The 17,525-nt window shown below is 43.6% G+C and overlaps 1 protein-coding gene across 1 annotated transcript; it reads left to right on the top strand.

The window, feature by feature from the left end:
* The first annotated feature begins 6,454 nt into the window (after nucleotides 1-6,454).
* LOC143514043 (serine/threonine-protein kinase pim-3-like) lies at nucleotides 6,455-9,802 on the top strand. Its single transcript, XM_077004790.1, has 6 exons — nucleotides 6,455-6,950; nucleotides 7,047-7,156; nucleotides 7,687-7,737; nucleotides 7,829-8,192; nucleotides 8,961-9,137; nucleotides 9,243-9,802. Exons 1-6 carry the CDS (start codon nucleotides 6,863-6,865, stop codon nucleotides 9,425-9,427), a joined length of 975 nt encoding a protein of 324 aa, XP_076860905.1. The 5' UTR covers nucleotides 6,455-6,862; the 3' UTR covers nucleotides 9,428-9,802.
* Nucleotides 9,803-17,525: the final 7,723 nt, after the last annotated feature.

Below are 17,525 nucleotides of genomic sequence, written 5' to 3'. Positions count from 1 at the left end.
ATTTGTAATCATTAATTCATGCATATCCATGCCACATCTGGGCTGGATCAATTTAAAAAGCGATGGATTGAGCTAGACCAATTCTGGCCTTGATCTGGTCTTGTTCTGTAAATCATTTCAGGCCCAGCAGTGCATGGCTTTGCAACAGGACACCAAGCCAGCCCTGTCCTTTGGGCCTGGGTGCACCGCTCCAGGTGGCCCAGATCCCGGGCAATCTCAGCTTGCTATCTGGGTAGCCATGACCTGATTCCAGTCACCGTACATAAATCTCGCGATATTTGTTAACATGTGGTCGCCTCCTAGCCATGACCCTTACATTTAGGCCTTCGTTTACCAAGACGCACACATTATTACACATTCCACTTGAACATCTGCCCCTGAAGGACACCTTGAACATCCCTGATCTATGACATTTCATGGCCACGCAGTCCCAGGCAAACCACAGTGCCACGGTGGAGGAGACACAGGGTAGAATACTGGAACAAACACACGGAAAAGTGAAAGCAAATGCAAAAAGAACAGAAAAGAAAAAGAAAGCTAAAGGCCCGGGGTTACATATATTAGCTGTATCCATGTGGGAATCACTTTATGACTCCCCAACATTGAATTAACAGAGTGTGTATATAGGCTAAGTCTAGGTGGCGCTGAACAAGCGTTAGCTCAGTACTGGGGTTTTGCTGTGTATAATTATATGGAATAGGTCGAGTCAATCTTGTAATCCCAGATGCATGCTGATAAAAATGCCTTCTTAAAGAAAATGGTGATTTATTATGGCATAATTACAATCCAATTGGAATTATATCCTTGAGTGTGAGTGGTCAAGTTTGTGTGTGATATTTTTGACAACAGATTATAGTTATGAAATAACATCAAGTCACTGCAAAAGTCACAGCCTCTAGCTATTTTATCAGAATATGTTTAAAAATACTCATGTTATTACAAAGGCATGTTTCAGCTTTGTAAATTTATATGAAAAATTCAAATTAAGTCTCTATACCCTTCCTTTAAGCATGAGGTTGTCTGTGATCTACCACATGGGCAGTGGGTATAGTTCTTTCTCATAATATATGGGATTACCAATTTGTAGGAGCTTTGAAGTGAGCCAACAGACCTTAAATTAATCAATAGTAATTTGGTGCTGACCAGTGATTGGCACCTAATGTTCAATAATTATGTAAATGTCAGTGTCCTTTCTGCTCAAGATCTGAGAACACGCCCGACCAGACCTCACGAGCAGAACTGATGTTGACTATCAAATGAGCAATGTTTATCTGTTCTCGGTGATTAATGTTGGTACTGTATACTGTACATTTGTTGGTGTGCAACAATCTTAATTTAGACCTATATTTGAAGTGTAGAAAATAACAGAAATAACTGTGAAACTGTGAATTTTCTGTAATGTTTTATCCTTTGATTTAAGTCAATTCATAGGTCTACAGACCACAGATTGCATAGCTCAGATCATTCATTTACAAATGTTTTGTAGGAAACGAGGAGGAAAACAGCTTATGACACTGGACTTCGACTCAGTGGGGACTTAAACTTGGACTCATTCACTGGGTACTTAGACTTGGACTCATTCACTGGGGACTTAGACTTGGACTCACTTATTGGGGACTGTCATGCAAAAAATCTGCCTTCCAAACACGAGACCCTTGACATTATATCTAATATTAGAAATGTGACTTAATGAGTCAATAGGGCGTTCCATGTTTTCAGCTGTCTAGTCAAGCTATAAGCAATAGAACACTGAAATGCTAATAAGAGTAATTAATGGCAATTAACCTCAATAATTAATAACACAATTCAGATGGATCGTAATTGTGGTGTCAGGTTTCACTGAAGAGAGTAGATTTGTCTATTTTACTGATGTCACTTGGGTGTGAACAATTTGAATGGATGTTTCCTCTGGTATTGTATCAGTGCTATAGATCACTTCTCTCTTATAGCAGTGTGGTTTGAATGAAACAGATACTGCAGGATCGTGCAGTTAATGGCAGTCTATCAACAGCCTTCATGGCATACAATGGCACAAGTGAACAAAGGTAATGTGAAGATGTGAAGACACATGCAAAGCATTAGAAGTGTAGGGCATATCAGTCAGTAAACACCAGAGAAAACGAGAGAGAGAGAGAGAGAGGGGGGGGGGGGGAACAAACCTGTAGTTGATGTCATCATATAAACATGTGTACTCAATAAAATGAGGCAGAATCACTGAAATAGGACTGTGTGTCATTTTACACAGGTCATGCTAGTACCACACAGCAGATTACAACAACACATTTGTTATATCTGAGTCAAAGAGGCTTGGAACCGACCCAAAACTGAGCCTTCTAGTGGTGCCTCAAACACACTCTTAGGAAAAGAGACTAATTTAAAGACATTTGTAAAGTTCTGCATGAAAGTATGGAGAACCTTGAGTTCCTGTTCTTCCCTACAGAAGGACACTGTAGGTTAACAAAAGGTTCCACAGTGTAAGGCTGATAAAATCAGTTGTGTTTAAGTGTAAAGTAACCACTACACACCCACACAATTTCCATTCTAATTGTCTTGCATTTACAAAGAATACGACAAGCCACAATATGTTTTCGGGCAATGAGTTGGGCCATCACTTAACATGCTCAGTGGTGAAGCAACACAATCCTGGAGCGGTCCTAACACCTAGAGTAAACCTCTCCCCACGGGTCGCACAAGTCTGCAACACAGGACCTACGGCGTGTCCCTGTCCCTTTATGCAGCGCGCTCGCAAAGCACACGGTGCAGAGGACGGTGCCAGCCACCAAACACCGGCCGACACAAGTGTTTTCACTTAGAAGTGGAAACCCTCTAAAAAAAATATATAGCTGGTGAAAATGTTCCTCGGAAGGAAGATGAAAGGAGTCTCTCGTCCGGAGGGGCGCGCCAAGGGTGGGAACCGGGGGTGCACCGCGTGAAATCTGCGACTCTCAGGCAAAATTACTGTGCATCCTGTAACACTCTTGCCGTTCTGTAGGGTCATACGTGGCAGTGTCCTGTGCCGGTTTAGCCGGTGGGCTTTAGTGTGGGGGCTGGCCCACGTTCTATATAAGCCATGCTGAGAGGGATAGCTGGCAATCTTTGCACCCCTGAAGTGTTAAGCTGCACTGATCCAAATTTGGATAAATTAATGCTGAGCAGTTGCAAACCAGCACAAATATGCACAGTGTTTCAAACACTTGCATGTTTAAAACATATGATATGACTAATCTTAACTCAAGGGTGGTCCTTAGAAAAAGCACTGGTGTATCTTACACTAATCTGCTGTTTGATTTTTATACTGGTTATACAAACAATTAAAAAGCAGACAAATGAAGTGCAGAATGACCCAGATTATACACAAAGGAAGGAAAAAAATAATGGCTTATTCAAAAGTTACGAAAGGTGGGACGATTATCTGACAGTGTTACGTAACTTTAAGTCCACACGGTAATCTTGAACAGGGCACAGGACCTAAAGATGTGTCTCGTCCTACCCCACCCCCAGTCTGATTTGCATACAGAGGTGTGAAGAGAGGTGATGTTGGAGCAAGTAGCTTTAATGAGATGCACGCAGAGGAGCCCCTCTTGCATACTGACAATGCTTAAGGTCGTCAACTGGTTCTGGGCCCCACTTCGCATAAAAAAGAGGTCAGAGATACTAAGCATTGACACCTTTTTTGGCCTAAAGAGATTATGCAAAGGACAATGAAACTACCTTGTCTATCCCCTTTCTGACTCCACAGAGACGATCAACCGCATTCCACAACCGCAGAGACTGGAGACCAGCCATGTGACCTTCCACAACATCAACACTCAAAATGAAGCACAATGTTCATCACACCTGCGCTAAGCCACTCTGCCCCGTTACATGCTAGCACGTGTGCATCGCTCGCTTTACCAGAACCGGTCCTGCGTCTGAACATTTCTGTATTACAGTTCCATCATAGTGGACGGGGCTTGAACACGGCACTTCTCAGAGCTGTTCCCAGCAGTGGCCCAGTTCACTGATCCACCGACATGGAGCAACTTGGAGAAGGTTCAGTCACTCCCCCAAATGATGTGGCAGTGAGGGCTAAAACGAGAGCTGTCCACCCTTTTGGCTCTGATGTGGCTGCACCCCTTATTTCGTGCGGTCTCATGGGTTTTATTTATTTTTTTTGCCTGTCCAGAAAAGGGCACGTCAAATTACAGACGTAAAGTCCTGCTAGACCCTTATCAGACAACTTCAGCTAAACTGCGTAATTTCTTGAAGCACTAATTAGAGCCAAAACAAAATATCAAGTATCCCAGGAATCCTGGAAGACTGGTAGTAGACAGCTAGGAACTTCCCACAAGCCATCCTCAAGCCAGATCAAGGACTCTGGATATATAAATACGGCTGATCATAACTGACCATGAATGCAATGAGCAACCACATCATTCACATTCACATGCAGATGTTCTGGGACAGCTGTGCATACCACAGATGTTCTGCATGCCTAGACATCTCTCATATGAGTTCTGGTGTGCCTATGTGGTTAAAAAACTCAAATAAAACAAATTTTCAATTTTTTTTCAAATTTTTTTTTTTTATCTTTACGGATCAATGCGATGTATTCCATTCCAGAGCTTTAGAAATGAAAAATATTAAGGACCTTTCCCAATTTCTTGTTTTTATTATTACAAATAACCAACCAATAATCTGTAATTATATTGTGGTTCGTGAAATGGCAGCCAGTTGCCGATGTAAAAGATTGTGAACACTACTATATCTAATCCAGTCAGTACATGGTCTTCATGTTTGCACATGCATCATATTCAAGCACGATAACAAACTTCTAGGAACCAGAAATGTTACACTAACTATAAGAGAAATATAATTAGAGGCAAACAAATAGGACCATTACTGCAAATTTATGTAAACCCAGTACCTAGCTAAATATATTTTCTGTGTCAAACCTCCTGACAGTGTAGTCTGCAACTTAAGAGTTAAGGTGTACTCAAGAGAATGTTTTACAGAGCTTGTAGGCTCATACAGTTACATAATTCTGCAGAATGGAGAGATAAGGTTCACAGGCCTACCTCTGATCTTGCTCTTTCTATCCTTTTGCCCTTCAGTGTATACACTTCTTATCGTAGCAGGTAAGATAAAAAAGCAGGGCAAACGCACATTTTACAAATACTGCCCAAGGTCGCCACAACTATACCTGTAACAGACAAAAAAAGAGAGAAAATAGCTGGATGAGGGTCTCGTGAGCTTTGGATGAGTTAATATCATTTGTGTCTGGTTATTGAAAAAGCAGTTATAAAAATCACTAGTAATAGCATAATGCACAGAAATATTTTAAGTTCTAATTGTATGCGTTTGCTGTCAGCACGCATTTAAATTCCATGATTCCAGGTATATTGTAATCATCTTTAAGCCATGATGTTCAGACATATTCTGTGCACACTGGAAAACTAACCAAATGCACCATTACAGAGTGGCACAAACTGGATAGTTTTACAGTGAATATAAAAAAAAAACTATGCAAATGTTTCTTGTAGGCCATGAATACATGAATGTGTTTGACAAGCTGAAAATATCACTTGGGTCTGTCCTTGATATAAGCAATTTATGTTAAACACTGACTAAACGTGCATCATGTTTTCCACTGGGTGGTATGTTATACTGGTCTGTTGTAGTGAGTATAGGTCAGTTAAATTCACAGACATTCACAAACTTTATTATTTATCTCTTTATTATTTAGTTTGATTCAGATTGGCACCTGGTCACAACATTTTGGCAGACTGTCAAATCAGCCTCTTTAAAGGTTAAGTTTGTGGCTTTGTGAACATTTAGTGGGATGTTAGCCAAAACCTTTCAAAATCATACCAATTTTAATATGAATATTTGAACTGTGGACCTTTTCTTATTATCCTATAGCCACTTCCCTGTTTCCCAGACTTTTTGCTGTCTTAGTGTGTTTATCAGCATTTATCGATTATTTGTTCACTTTTTAAATACTGCTTGTCTATTAACGGTAGTGGAAAATGCTTTTTACATTCTCAATGTTAACCCACGCAAACATAGGAAAGAAATGGTATACATAAGTATTGCTGCCACGTGCAATCAAAATACCTCTATTTATGATAATGTGTATTTTTCAATTGGATGAAAGAGAAAAAAAACATCGTATTTAAATACGCGATTTCATTGGTTAGGTGCTCGGATTTGCAAATTGACGAAGCACGTACCACCTAGACAGTGTTATCAGTGAGCGTCAAAGTAGTTCCCATGTATATAACACCAAACTCCAAATCTAAACAATTTGCCGTGCTGAAAAACATCAATATGTTTATCTTGTGTTTTTTGTAAGCTTACGTACGAACTAACGACGACAATAAGTAATTTTACGGTAAGGTAAGGTTCATAATTATTTGCGCGGCGGAGAGATATTTCTCTGTGCACGCGTCAAAATATTGGCGTTAAAGTCGGGCAGCCCGCGCCAAACCTCAGACAGAGCACGACTGATTCTTGACAGAAGTGCACCTCGTAACATACACAAAGTAATATTGTGTTCATGTAGCCCTTTTCACCCGTTTGGTCTGCCTTGGGTATTTATCAAGAGGACGAACATCACGTGTCGTCTGGATTTTACACCCGAGGATTGTATTTATTTTTGTCTTTTTATCTCCGGATCCTTTCGGCCGTCACATTTGTGGGAGCTCGCGCACTACTGTGGAGCTCGCGCACTGCTGGGGAGCTCGCGCGCTGGATCTGCGTGCCTTCGGCTAGCATTGTAGCTCGTCTGCTAATAACATTCTCCCAAATCGGACTCTTGCACCATAAAGACTTCACTTTAGCGGCAGGGGAGGAAGAGGATTCCGTTTACATGTGTTGAATTATGTTGCTGTCCAAGTTTGGTTCTTTTTCCCACATCTGCAGCCCCACCAGTATGGATCATTTGCCGGTGAAGATGCAGCTTCAACAGGGTGAGGGCTGCGTGTGAACTTCACCACGTCGCTGTAGTGAACCTGCACACTGGTGAACTGACACAGGCTCATGTTGATGCTTTTCTGTCCTTTTAGTGAAAGTGGAGCCCGAGCCCTTTGAGAAGGTGTATCAGGTGGGGTCGGTGCTGGGCAGCGGGGGGTTTGGCACCGTCTACGCCGGCAGCCGGATCTCCGACGGGTTACCGGTACGAGCTCCGTCGGATCTCACTCGAGCTCACTGCATCAGATCTCACTCGAGCTCACTGCATCAGATCTCACTCGAGCTCACTGCATCAGATCTCACTTCATGAGATCTCACTGCATCAGATCTCACTGCATCAGATCTCACTTCATCAGATCTCACTGCATCTCGATCAGATCTCACTTCATCATATCTCACTCGACCTCACTGCATCAGATCTCACTCGAGCTCACTGCATCAGATCTCACTCGAGCTCACTTCATGAGATCTCACTGCATCAGATCTCACTGCATCAGATCTCACTGCATCAGATCTCACTGCATCAGATCTCACTTCATCAGATCTCACTCGATCTCACTTCATCAGATCTCACTGCATCTCGATCAGATCTCACTTCATCATATCTCACTCGACCTCACTGCATCAGATCTCACTCGATCTCACTTAATCAGATCTCACTCGATCTCACTTCATCAGATCTCAAAAGCTGCATGTTCTCGCTGATCGGACCCTAACTCGTGCTCCCGTTTCCAGGTGGCGGTCAAACACGTGTCGAAGGAGAGAGTCACGGAGTGGGGCTCCGTTGTAAGTAGCGCTTACACCGTCGGACCTCACACCCGGTGAACGCGGTTCTCCGGCGGGTCTGACCGAGCACCGTGTATTTTAACCCCCCTAGAACGGCGTGATGATCCCTCTGGAGATCCTGCTGATGAAGAAGGTGGGCTCCTCGTTCAGGGGGGTGATCAAGCTGCTGGACTGGTACGAGAGGGCGGACGGCTGGCTGATCGTGATGGAGAGACCCGAGCCGGTGAAGGACCTGTTCGACTTCATCACGGAGAAGGGCGCGCTGGACGAGCCCACCGCCCGGGGCTTCCTCCGCCAGGTGCTGGAGGCCGTGCGCCACTGCTACAGCTGCGGCGTCCTGCACCGGGACATCAAGGACGAGAACCTGCTGGTGGACCTGCGCACCGGAGACCTGAAGCTCATCGACTTCGGTTCGGGGGCGATGCTGAAGGACACGGTGTACACGGACTTCGACGGTACGGCGGGCGGCTCCTTATTCTACTGTTATTATAATAATAGTAATAATAATATTAATAGTAATCGCATTTTGCGATCGTGATTTGGTTTAGTGCGGATTTTTCTAACAGTTTTGGTACAGATAAGCGTTAATATTCATAATCCCCATCAAAACAATGTTCGTGAGGTTTTCCCTTTGCATTTTTAAACCTCTGTAGTGTCTGATCTTTGACATGGATTTTATACCAATTGTTAAATCGATGCATAGAAGTATTATTATTATTATTATTATTATTATTATTTTTATTTTGTTAAAATCTGAATCCGAATTTTACCATCGACTTCAACGTTTTGGTGTGCGTGTTTTATTTTTAACTACGGGTTTAAACGGACCTGCTGCCACGTAACAGCTGTGTGTTGTGAAACCCGAGAGCTGGGGTCACGTGACGGCTCACGTTGCTCTCACAGTTTTCCCCTGGTCTCCAAGATCCTCCTGGCCTTTGGGGAAGGGCGGGGCTGCTGGCTCTTTTGAGGACCAGACAAATGAGTTATAAGTGGTGTGGCCTTTAAAAAAAAAAAACCGAAAGTATTTACGTTTTCACTTCCAAGATTCAATTAGAATCTTGCTAGAACTGCGGCTGAGCTGCAGTGGTGGATAACAAAACCCCCGCCGTAGATTTCACAGCCTTTTTTTTCCCCACGTGTGCCCTACTAGTACACCCTCTTGACCTCTTTTGTGCTCACGACTCTAATGTTTCTTTCTCCGTCCACCTCCATGTGCGTCACAGGTACGAGAGTGTACAGTCCGCCGGAGTGGATCCGTTTCCACAGATACCACGGACGCTCTGCGACCGTCTGGTCGCTAGGGGTGCTGCTGTACGACATGGTGTGCGGAGACATCCCCTTTGAACAGGACGAGGAGATCCTCCGGGGACGCCTCTACTTCAGAAGACGGATCTCCACAGGTTCGTATTTGTGATCTTCAGCCTTCGCCCCCCCGCCCCCCACCTCCCGGCCTCGCTGTAGGACAGCAAGACGTCAGTCTCTCTCTCTCGTTGTCTTTCCAACAGAGTGCCAGCAGTTGATCAAGTGTTGCCTGGCGCCGAGACCGTCGGACCGGCCCACGCTGGAGCAGATATTCGAGCATCCCTGGATGCGTTCGGCCGAGGTGTCCAAGGTGGAGGAGGGCGACGTCCGACTACACACCATCAGTACGGACACTTCGAGCATCAGCTCCAGCAAGGAGAGCCTTTGAGAGAAGCCCCTGCTCTCTTTTGGGGGGGGGGGGTCTGCTCTTCTGCTGTCCTACCATTACCAGGCTTTCAGAGGCCCTGTAGTCCCCCACCCCTCTCGTAGGGAATCATAATTTATTACAGTTTGCATTTCCTTTATATCTTTTTATTTTTTAATGATTTATAAAGCGTTTCCCGATGGGGAACATTTGCTGTTTGGATGGACTTACCAGCGCTATTTATTATTATTATTATTATTATATTACCATTGTTTTTGTTGTTACAATGCTGGTTTATGCATCTGGCAAGCCTCCTACACAGATGTGGCTGCTCTCATAGAGCTTGGACAACTTTTTTTATTTAAATGTTTTGATTTGGAGTGCCTTTGTGAAAGCTTCTCTTGGGGGGGGGGGGGGGGGGGGGGGGGGCTTTCATCATTGCGTTTGTGGTCGTGATTGTTGTTGGTTGTGTTTTTGTTTTTGTTTTTTTGGGATTAAAGTTCCCCTTGAGCTGGTTCGGAAGTCGCACGGCCACTGCCGACGTCCTCCACCCACCGACCGCTGCACGCAAATAACCAGCCAGCTTGGGGGGGGGGGGGGGGGGTCTTACAGTGGGGGGAGGGGTCGAACAATAGAAATACTTGAAACGCACTCACTTGCTGCGTATCCTTATAACGCTGCTCAGTCACATTTTAGCCTGCACAGGTCTGGAAAACCTTTTTTCCCTCTCTTTTTCTCCTGAATGTGTATAGAAATTCTGTATAACTGACATATCCTCCTCTGTGGGTATGTAACCCCCCCACCCGCCCACCCCCAAACCTCTTCTGTTCCTCATCCCACTGCTGATGCTACGTTGGCCTGGCTCCTGGCTCGGGAGGGGTCTGGGTGTGAAAATGCACAATCAATGCAATATATATTTTTTTCTTCTTTTTTTTTTAATCTTGTGTGCGTATGTATGCGTGTGTGCGCGCATGCGTGAGGGTGTTTGTGTACCCTTTTTTCTTCTTTGCATATAATTTATTTGTAACATGTAGACATTCCACGCTCTGTGGTTATTTATTTTTATTTATTGTCCATGCTTAAATCACACAATTTGCATACCTTTATATGGTGTTTTAGTTTGCATTCCCTTTTTTTAACATTTGGACAAGTTAACAGATGGTGGATGCACTGAAGCTGTTGTCAATGTAAAATGGAATAAAATAAGGTTTACTTAAATTGGAAGAGCTATGAATGTTATTTAACTCCTCTTGGTGATTTCTCATTTGCCTTGGAACGGCTTCAATCAAAACTTGCGTCCATGTTGTTTTGGCTTTGTGTAACCTCCATATACCAGATGGGAGCATTTTAGAGAACTGGGACGGGACCGGACTGTTGTCACTGGCTCCGCAGCACAATGTTGGATGTTCTCTAGATATCAAACTGTATCAAACACAACAAATCCTATTTTTATACACAAACCTTTTAATTAAACGTTTTTTGTTTGTACAGAACATTTTGTTGCGTTTCTTTGGTCTGATGGAGGTTATGCGCATGGAAAATGGGAGAGAATGAGTGTAATTTAATAAAAGTGGTATTTAAAAGCTTGTGTCTAATGTACTATTAGTTTCATGAAGTCTTAATAAAAAAGTGGCGCCTTGCTCATTCTCCGTTACCTAACAGTTACTCTGGGAAACGTTGAATATGAAATCTTACATCAAACTTACTTAGTTGTGCTTTAGGTTGCTGTTCAGTAAAATGGTGTTCCATGTCACAGCCACCCTGACCCAAGTAATTTAGTTATTACTAAAGTGGCAGGTGAGAACCATTTGACTGTTCCCTGTGAATCCGTGTTTTCCGAGAAGGACGGTGAGATGGCTCTGATGTGAAGGTGCTGCCCCCTCTGGTGACATTATGCCTTTGCCATTTTGGCCAACGGGCTTTCATTTTAGTTTGCTGATCACGTGTTAAATGTCTTAAATGTAACTCCAGTTTTTGACAAGAATGGCTGTCTATTGGCAGATTCAACACATTTAAACATTTAAAACACAATACATTGCTGTCTATTAGCCACAAGGATAGACAGTCCGCGGTATATGCTGTATTTGCAGCAGACCTGATCCAGATCCTCGTGAGCTGTGGGACTACCTGGTGTGTTGTGAAGTGGAAACGGGTGGTGCGCTTGAACGCTGCTCTCCATATTCACATTCAGTATTATTCACAGTGATTGACTGCTTGTACATTTAGATTGAAAACAACCAGTTGCAGCATCTCGGAAAGATACAGAATGTAGATTTATGGGCCAGAAAGGCAAAAGTCTCCCTATAGACGTCCATGTACGTTTGCTGCTGACCATGATTTTGATGATATGACAATAACTTGTAAATATAATGGTAAAAAAATCTATTCATGCTGCATGCTACACTAAAAATATCCACTAAATGCTGATTTAATTCCTTCAGTTTAAATATTATTCTTTAATAACTGATGGCACCATATATTTTTATTTTAATGTAATTTTTATTTGATGCCAGTTGCAAGGTGATGATATGAGTTTTGAAAATGCACCTTGGGTAAAATGTGCTGTCTTTGAATCCCAAGCTTTTGATATGTAAATAAATCTCTGCCTCTCCATATGCCATGGTGTTCCTCTTTCAAAGCTTACATCTTATCAGAGGTGTGTCTTACGTTTTACATCAGAGTTCCTCACTTAAATTAAGACAAAACAAATAAATACCATGTGATTAGACCTGTAAAATATTAGTATCTTCCATACATCTAACCAAACGGAGACAATGTTATTTGAAGTCTTTTTAAATTTAATGGAGAGGGGGAAAAAAGGTAAAAGCCAGTTGCACTCCAATTATTTGGACGTTGGTGATTTCTTTCCTGTCTCCAAGTGTGAATGCTAAATGAGTGACAGCTTGAGGGCTGACCCACGTCGGGTGATAACTGCCCCCAGATCAGGGGGAGAGGTGAGAGACTTGGTTCTGAGTGCCACTCTATGCCACCGTCACACGGACAACCCGGCAGACAGGAGGAGGCTGCCAGATGGACCCCGTGGACTGTGGCGTGCACAGACTGAGAGGTGGGTGGTTCAGACGGAGCCAGACTGGACCAGTGTGGAAAAGAAGAGAAGAAGGAACATTATATTACTAGCGACAAATGAGATAAACTAAATAAATGAAGTAAATAAATAAATATGTATACATGTATTCATTAAAGCTGTCAAGTCTGAACGCACTCTGTGTTGTTCCTCGTTTCCATCGTCTCTGGTCTCTTCTCACTGGGACTCTTCCTGTGGTTCCGTTCTGGGCCCACGCTGCCTGTACACCTTGTTTCTGGGCGGAGGTGGGTGAGGGAGCCCAGTCTTCCTGCCCACGGAGGCAGACGGAGCACGGCACGTTCGCCCGCCAGCAGACAAGGCGGAGAGGGAGGGGGGGTTACGTTCGGCTGCGGGGGGGGGGGGGGGGGGGGGGGGGGAGTGACTCACCTGTCACCGAGAGCCGACACACACCGCGCCATGGGCTTCTGATTTGGCACAGACTCGCTTCACTCTGGTTGCCAGGCTGCTCAACCAAACATGGCAACGCACAAACAGAGTGTAAAGAGAAACGCTAATAATAATATGGTGGTAATGGCCAATGCCAATGCACAGAAGCATGGCACATCGGATGACACACACACACACACACACACACACACACACACACACACACACACACACACACACACACACACACACACACACACACATATGGTGTCTTCCTCTTCAGTCTTAAAATACAAGAGCTCTAAAAATGGAGGGGGTTATGGATAGTAAATTGATGGTGTCCTCAGGGTTACGGGCTTGTACATCTTGCTGTGCAAAGATTTAGATGATTTTAGTGAAGTCCATACAGTAGAAATGTGACCTACTGCAAATAAAGCAGCATAAACAGCACTATTGAATATACACAGGCCAACTGTCCCAATGCATCTGTGTTGTACATAATGACTGCTGAATTCTTCAAATTCCTCTTAATTCTCAAACATTTAAAACAATGCACTATGCACCTTTAGTTTGCCTATTAATTTTCATCTTGAAATACATACTGAAGTGTACATTAGTCTACAGTTTCACAATGGTTGTAATGTAATTGAATAGGACATTTTGAAAGGAAAAATGTCATGTGTTGAGCTAATTCTGGTTTAGTACAAACCAGGGTGGGGAGGAGGTGATGTTTATTGTGCTGTTAAAGTAGGAGGAATGTCTTGATTGTGTCCCCTGGAGAAAGATGTGATGTGTTGGGGGAATACTGCACAAGTGAAAGGGCTGATCTGTGTCCGCGCTAGACAATGTAATGTTGTTTTCCTGAAAGTAGGGCGCAGAAACCTCACCTTACAAAACAAGCTGCGAACTCACCTCATTTTTTCCTCACTTGGTTTATATGATCTGTCCGTGCTAGAAAGCTGAAGCTTAAAGGAGACGTAGCAATCAAAACCGCCTGCCGACATATTACTGGCCCGTTCTACATATTGGGTCAGAAGTTATGAAACGGCAAGAGTCTGCCATATCTGCCACAATGAGCCACAATGTGCAAATGTCTTGCCACACCCGAATAAATGCCCCTGCATCCATAACCTCCAACGACACTTTCACCAGTGAATTCCATGTGGTTTGCTCCAACCATGTGGTCCAAGCATCTACCAGACCCAAATAGACATAAATACACTGTTGCTGGATGTCTAATATCCAGTGGGTCGTGTTTCCATGTGCCACCACCATGCTAAGGTGTCAAAAAAAAAAAAAACTAAGGATGAGGTCACTATCTGTGTTAATTTTACACTATGCACTGTGAGCAGCAGTTGGTCTGCACCCAACATTTTACTCACGTTCCGAGCTCCCGGCTCAATTTGCAGCAAAAAAAGGAAAAAAAGGGTTGCCTGATAGATGGATACTCCCCAGATACACTCAGCTGCAGATACGCTCGGTCATCATTTCAATCTGCATCTGCAAATATTGAATTCTCCGCCGCTGTCCAAGTGACATCTGGCATCCCAGTGAGGTGCCTGGTGAAAACGATGGTCAAAATGACCGGAAAGTAAAAAGTAAAAGACAATGTACTACAATTACAATACTAAGAGTACTACGATATTCGGCCCTGCTGCATAGAGAGAAACCTGCTTTATGGTTTGTACTCCAAATGTGTCTGAAGGTTTGCTTTTAAATTGGGATAAAATCCATGGATATGCTATCATATCCATGCTATTCATACACCATTATTTTATGACATCAGAACCATATGATAAATGCATCGCAAGTGTTGCTGGACTGATTGCTAAGGGTCATTGCGAGATCAAAGCTCAATCATATTAGATCTGTACACAAAGCTGCTTTAAGGTATTTAGGTATTTATTTGCACTTCTAACATCAATGAACCAACTGTGAGCTGACAGAGTCAACACTTTAGCACTGATGGAACTGTCCGAGAATAGGAATATGTGACTAAGAATGGAAACAGGAAATTTGTAAAGCCAGATGATGCAAACAAGGAGGCACTGATGCCACAAAATTACGTCCCTGATATTTAACAGAAAGGCTTGTAAAACAAGACGATCTTTCTGTGCGTGGTGGGCAGAACTCACGGTGACAGAAAACTGGAGCTCTGCATGTGACCCAGTTAGATAGGGTTGTGTGTTTCCAGATGGTAGCGTCTACCCTCCTCTGCTGGTCACAGTTTCAGGGAGAGAAATCACCGGATTGTGAGTTCAGTTCCCCTCCTCTTTCATCTAACTTTCCTCTTCTTGTAGGACCATCTAACTTTCACAACTCCATTATTTGCTTCTCTTTTCAGCGTAGGGCAGGGCCTCCATCTGTTTCTCCTGTGAAGAGTCAGTATTTCATTAACGTTTCCACTTTAATTATTAATTAATTATTAATTATTTGTTTTCTTGTGTGGGTTACTATCAGAAGTTGCATATTCGAACAAGATATATAAATCTATAGCTGCAGACTCTCTTTGCTTTTATCCACGGTATTTGTTGGCATTGGTCTTCTTTCTGCAGTTGTTGTAGCACATTCTCCTAAGGTGTGATTAAAACGTAATTTATCATCACTGTCACTTGACCACCAGAGCCTAACAAACCGAACCGCAAGTCCTGATGAATCAAAGCCAGCCGGTTCTGCGTGCCATCAAAGCACTGCTCCCATGTGCTGGTGGAACAGAAGCTGTGATGTTTGAGAGTCCCGAGGACAGATGTACCTGCTTGATGTGCCAACAGATATCAAAACCAATATGATGATATTGCTAAGAGGCAAAAACAAATACAGACAGCCATATCGTCAAGACGACGACGATGTTGATGATGATGATGATGATGATGATGAAGTGCACAAACAAGAACAACTATGATAGAAACCCGGGTAGGGGGATGAAGGGTACAGGTGCTGCTGTATCGACGTGCTAGTGGCGCTAACCTGAGGTGCTACTTTCTAGCTTCTCCTCAGTGTTGATGTTGATTGTGTTCTTATTAGGTGAGCTCAAGATATTAAAAACCTTGGATGTCTCTTTAATTTATCACTCACCTTTGAGTACCATATCAAGTCACTCACCAAAACAACATTTTCTCATCTGTGCAAAATCGCACATCTATGGTCTCTCCTATATATCTCATTGGGCTCATTTAGACTATTCCTCTCACATACTTAGACCCTCCAGCTTTGGGGTGCTTGTTCTCCCACACATGCGACTCGCAGCCACGAGCGAAAGATTGTTCAGTCGTGCTGCTCTCGAACTCCCGGCCGCAACCTGTTTGTAACTTCGAAATTCAACTTAAAACTCTTCTCTTTACTATCCATTAATCTTCCTAGATTTGTTTTCCATTCCTTGTCCTAAGTTTTGTTTGTGAAAGTTGCTACATATACTGAACGCTGACTCCGGAGAAGGCGAATATGAGCATATGAGAAGATGAGAAGATGAGAATATGATGTGCCCTGGTAGCACACTCTAGGCTCACTGGCATTTGAGACACTGGCATTTGTGACACTGGCATCTATGACATCAGCATGTGCATGCAGGTGCCCAGAGGTCATGTGCCCCTGACTTCTCTCTGTGTGCATTGTCTGCTTAGAGATTATCGTGTAGTCATCGTCACAGTTTGTGCCTTTTTTTTTTTTTGTGAGCGCGTGTTGACATTCACCCTTGAGTACCTCTGAGCTGATTGTCTCACCTGCTTATTTATGTAATCACCAAGCCCGAAACTGGCGTTCTGCTGGTGTTTTGGGTCAACACTTTTTCACAATGCAGAGAGAGCGGATAGAATGACAGGTGGATAGCGGTATTAGCTTTCAGCCCGGGGGAAAGCTATTCCTCTAAACGGCTCCCAGGAATGCGCGGGTTTTTGTTATCGTAAAGAAAGGTGCATGCGGGAATCTTTGGGATGTCAAGTTTAACCTCCAAAGGTGAGTGCCCTCTGTCCCCTCTCTGTTTACGGAATCAGTATGGAGATGGCCGAGGCCCGTCACCGTTCTCTTGTCTGGAAGCCGATCAGATTTCGGCAGGAACAGGTTGTTCTCCAAGACGAGCCCGCTCGCCCTCAATAATAAGGACTCATTGTTCCAGAATTCCTCGTGAAGAACAGATGACAACAAACACCAGGACGAAAATGATAATACGTCAACAACAACAACTCTGAATACGATAGGAGAAGAAAAGGTTACAAGTGTTACGACGTGCACCCCATGATCTCGATGTTTTCTCGCAGGATCCGAACGAGCGGTCAATAACCGCAGTGGATTGTGGGCGCGAGACGGATTTGATCACCCTGCCGATGGTGGAAAAGGAAAGAACAAGTGGAATTTTGTCCCTCTGGACCTTTAGCTGTGCTGTCAAGTATGCAGGTTAAGTGGCCCGTTCCACCTGTGATCAGAGGCAGCACAGCAGAATGCCACACAGGTAACCTCAGAACCAAGGCTGGCTATGCATGCGAGGCTTTCTGAGGTTACACACAGCAAAGTAGGTCAAGGGACATGTGGTCAGAGCAGAGAAAAACAGAACTGAAAAAAAAAAAAAGGACAAAGCTCCTTCCTTTCACAGGCTTGTGTAAGAACTGTTTATTTACAAAAATGAACCTGTTTCAGTCTGGCCCAGCACATACACAA

Source organism: Brachyhypopomus gauderio, chromosome 5 (assembly GCF_052324685.1).
Source record: "Brachyhypopomus gauderio isolate BG-103 chromosome 5, BGAUD_0.2, whole genome shotgun sequence".
Classification (NCBI taxonomy): Eukaryota; Metazoa; Chordata; class Actinopteri; order Gymnotiformes; family Hypopomidae; genus Brachyhypopomus; species Brachyhypopomus gauderio.
Note: the sequence above shows the minus strand (reverse complement) of the source record. Positions and strands in the feature narration are given on the sequence as shown.

Bases quoted from the DNA above. Each gene is read 5' to 3' on its own strand.
- LOC143514043 (XM_077004790.1), top strand. From the start codon at position 6,863: ATGTTGCTGTCCAAGTTTGGTTCTTTTTCCCACATCTGCAGCCCCACC. The intron at 7,157-7,686 runs GTACGAGCTCCG...TCCCGTTTCCAG, and splicing joins GGATCTCCGACGGGTTACCG to GTGGCGGTCAAACACGTGTC. The intron at 8,193-8,960 runs GTACGGCGGGCG...TGTGCGTCACAG, and splicing joins GGTGTACACGGACTTCGACG to GTACGAGAGTGTACAGTCCG.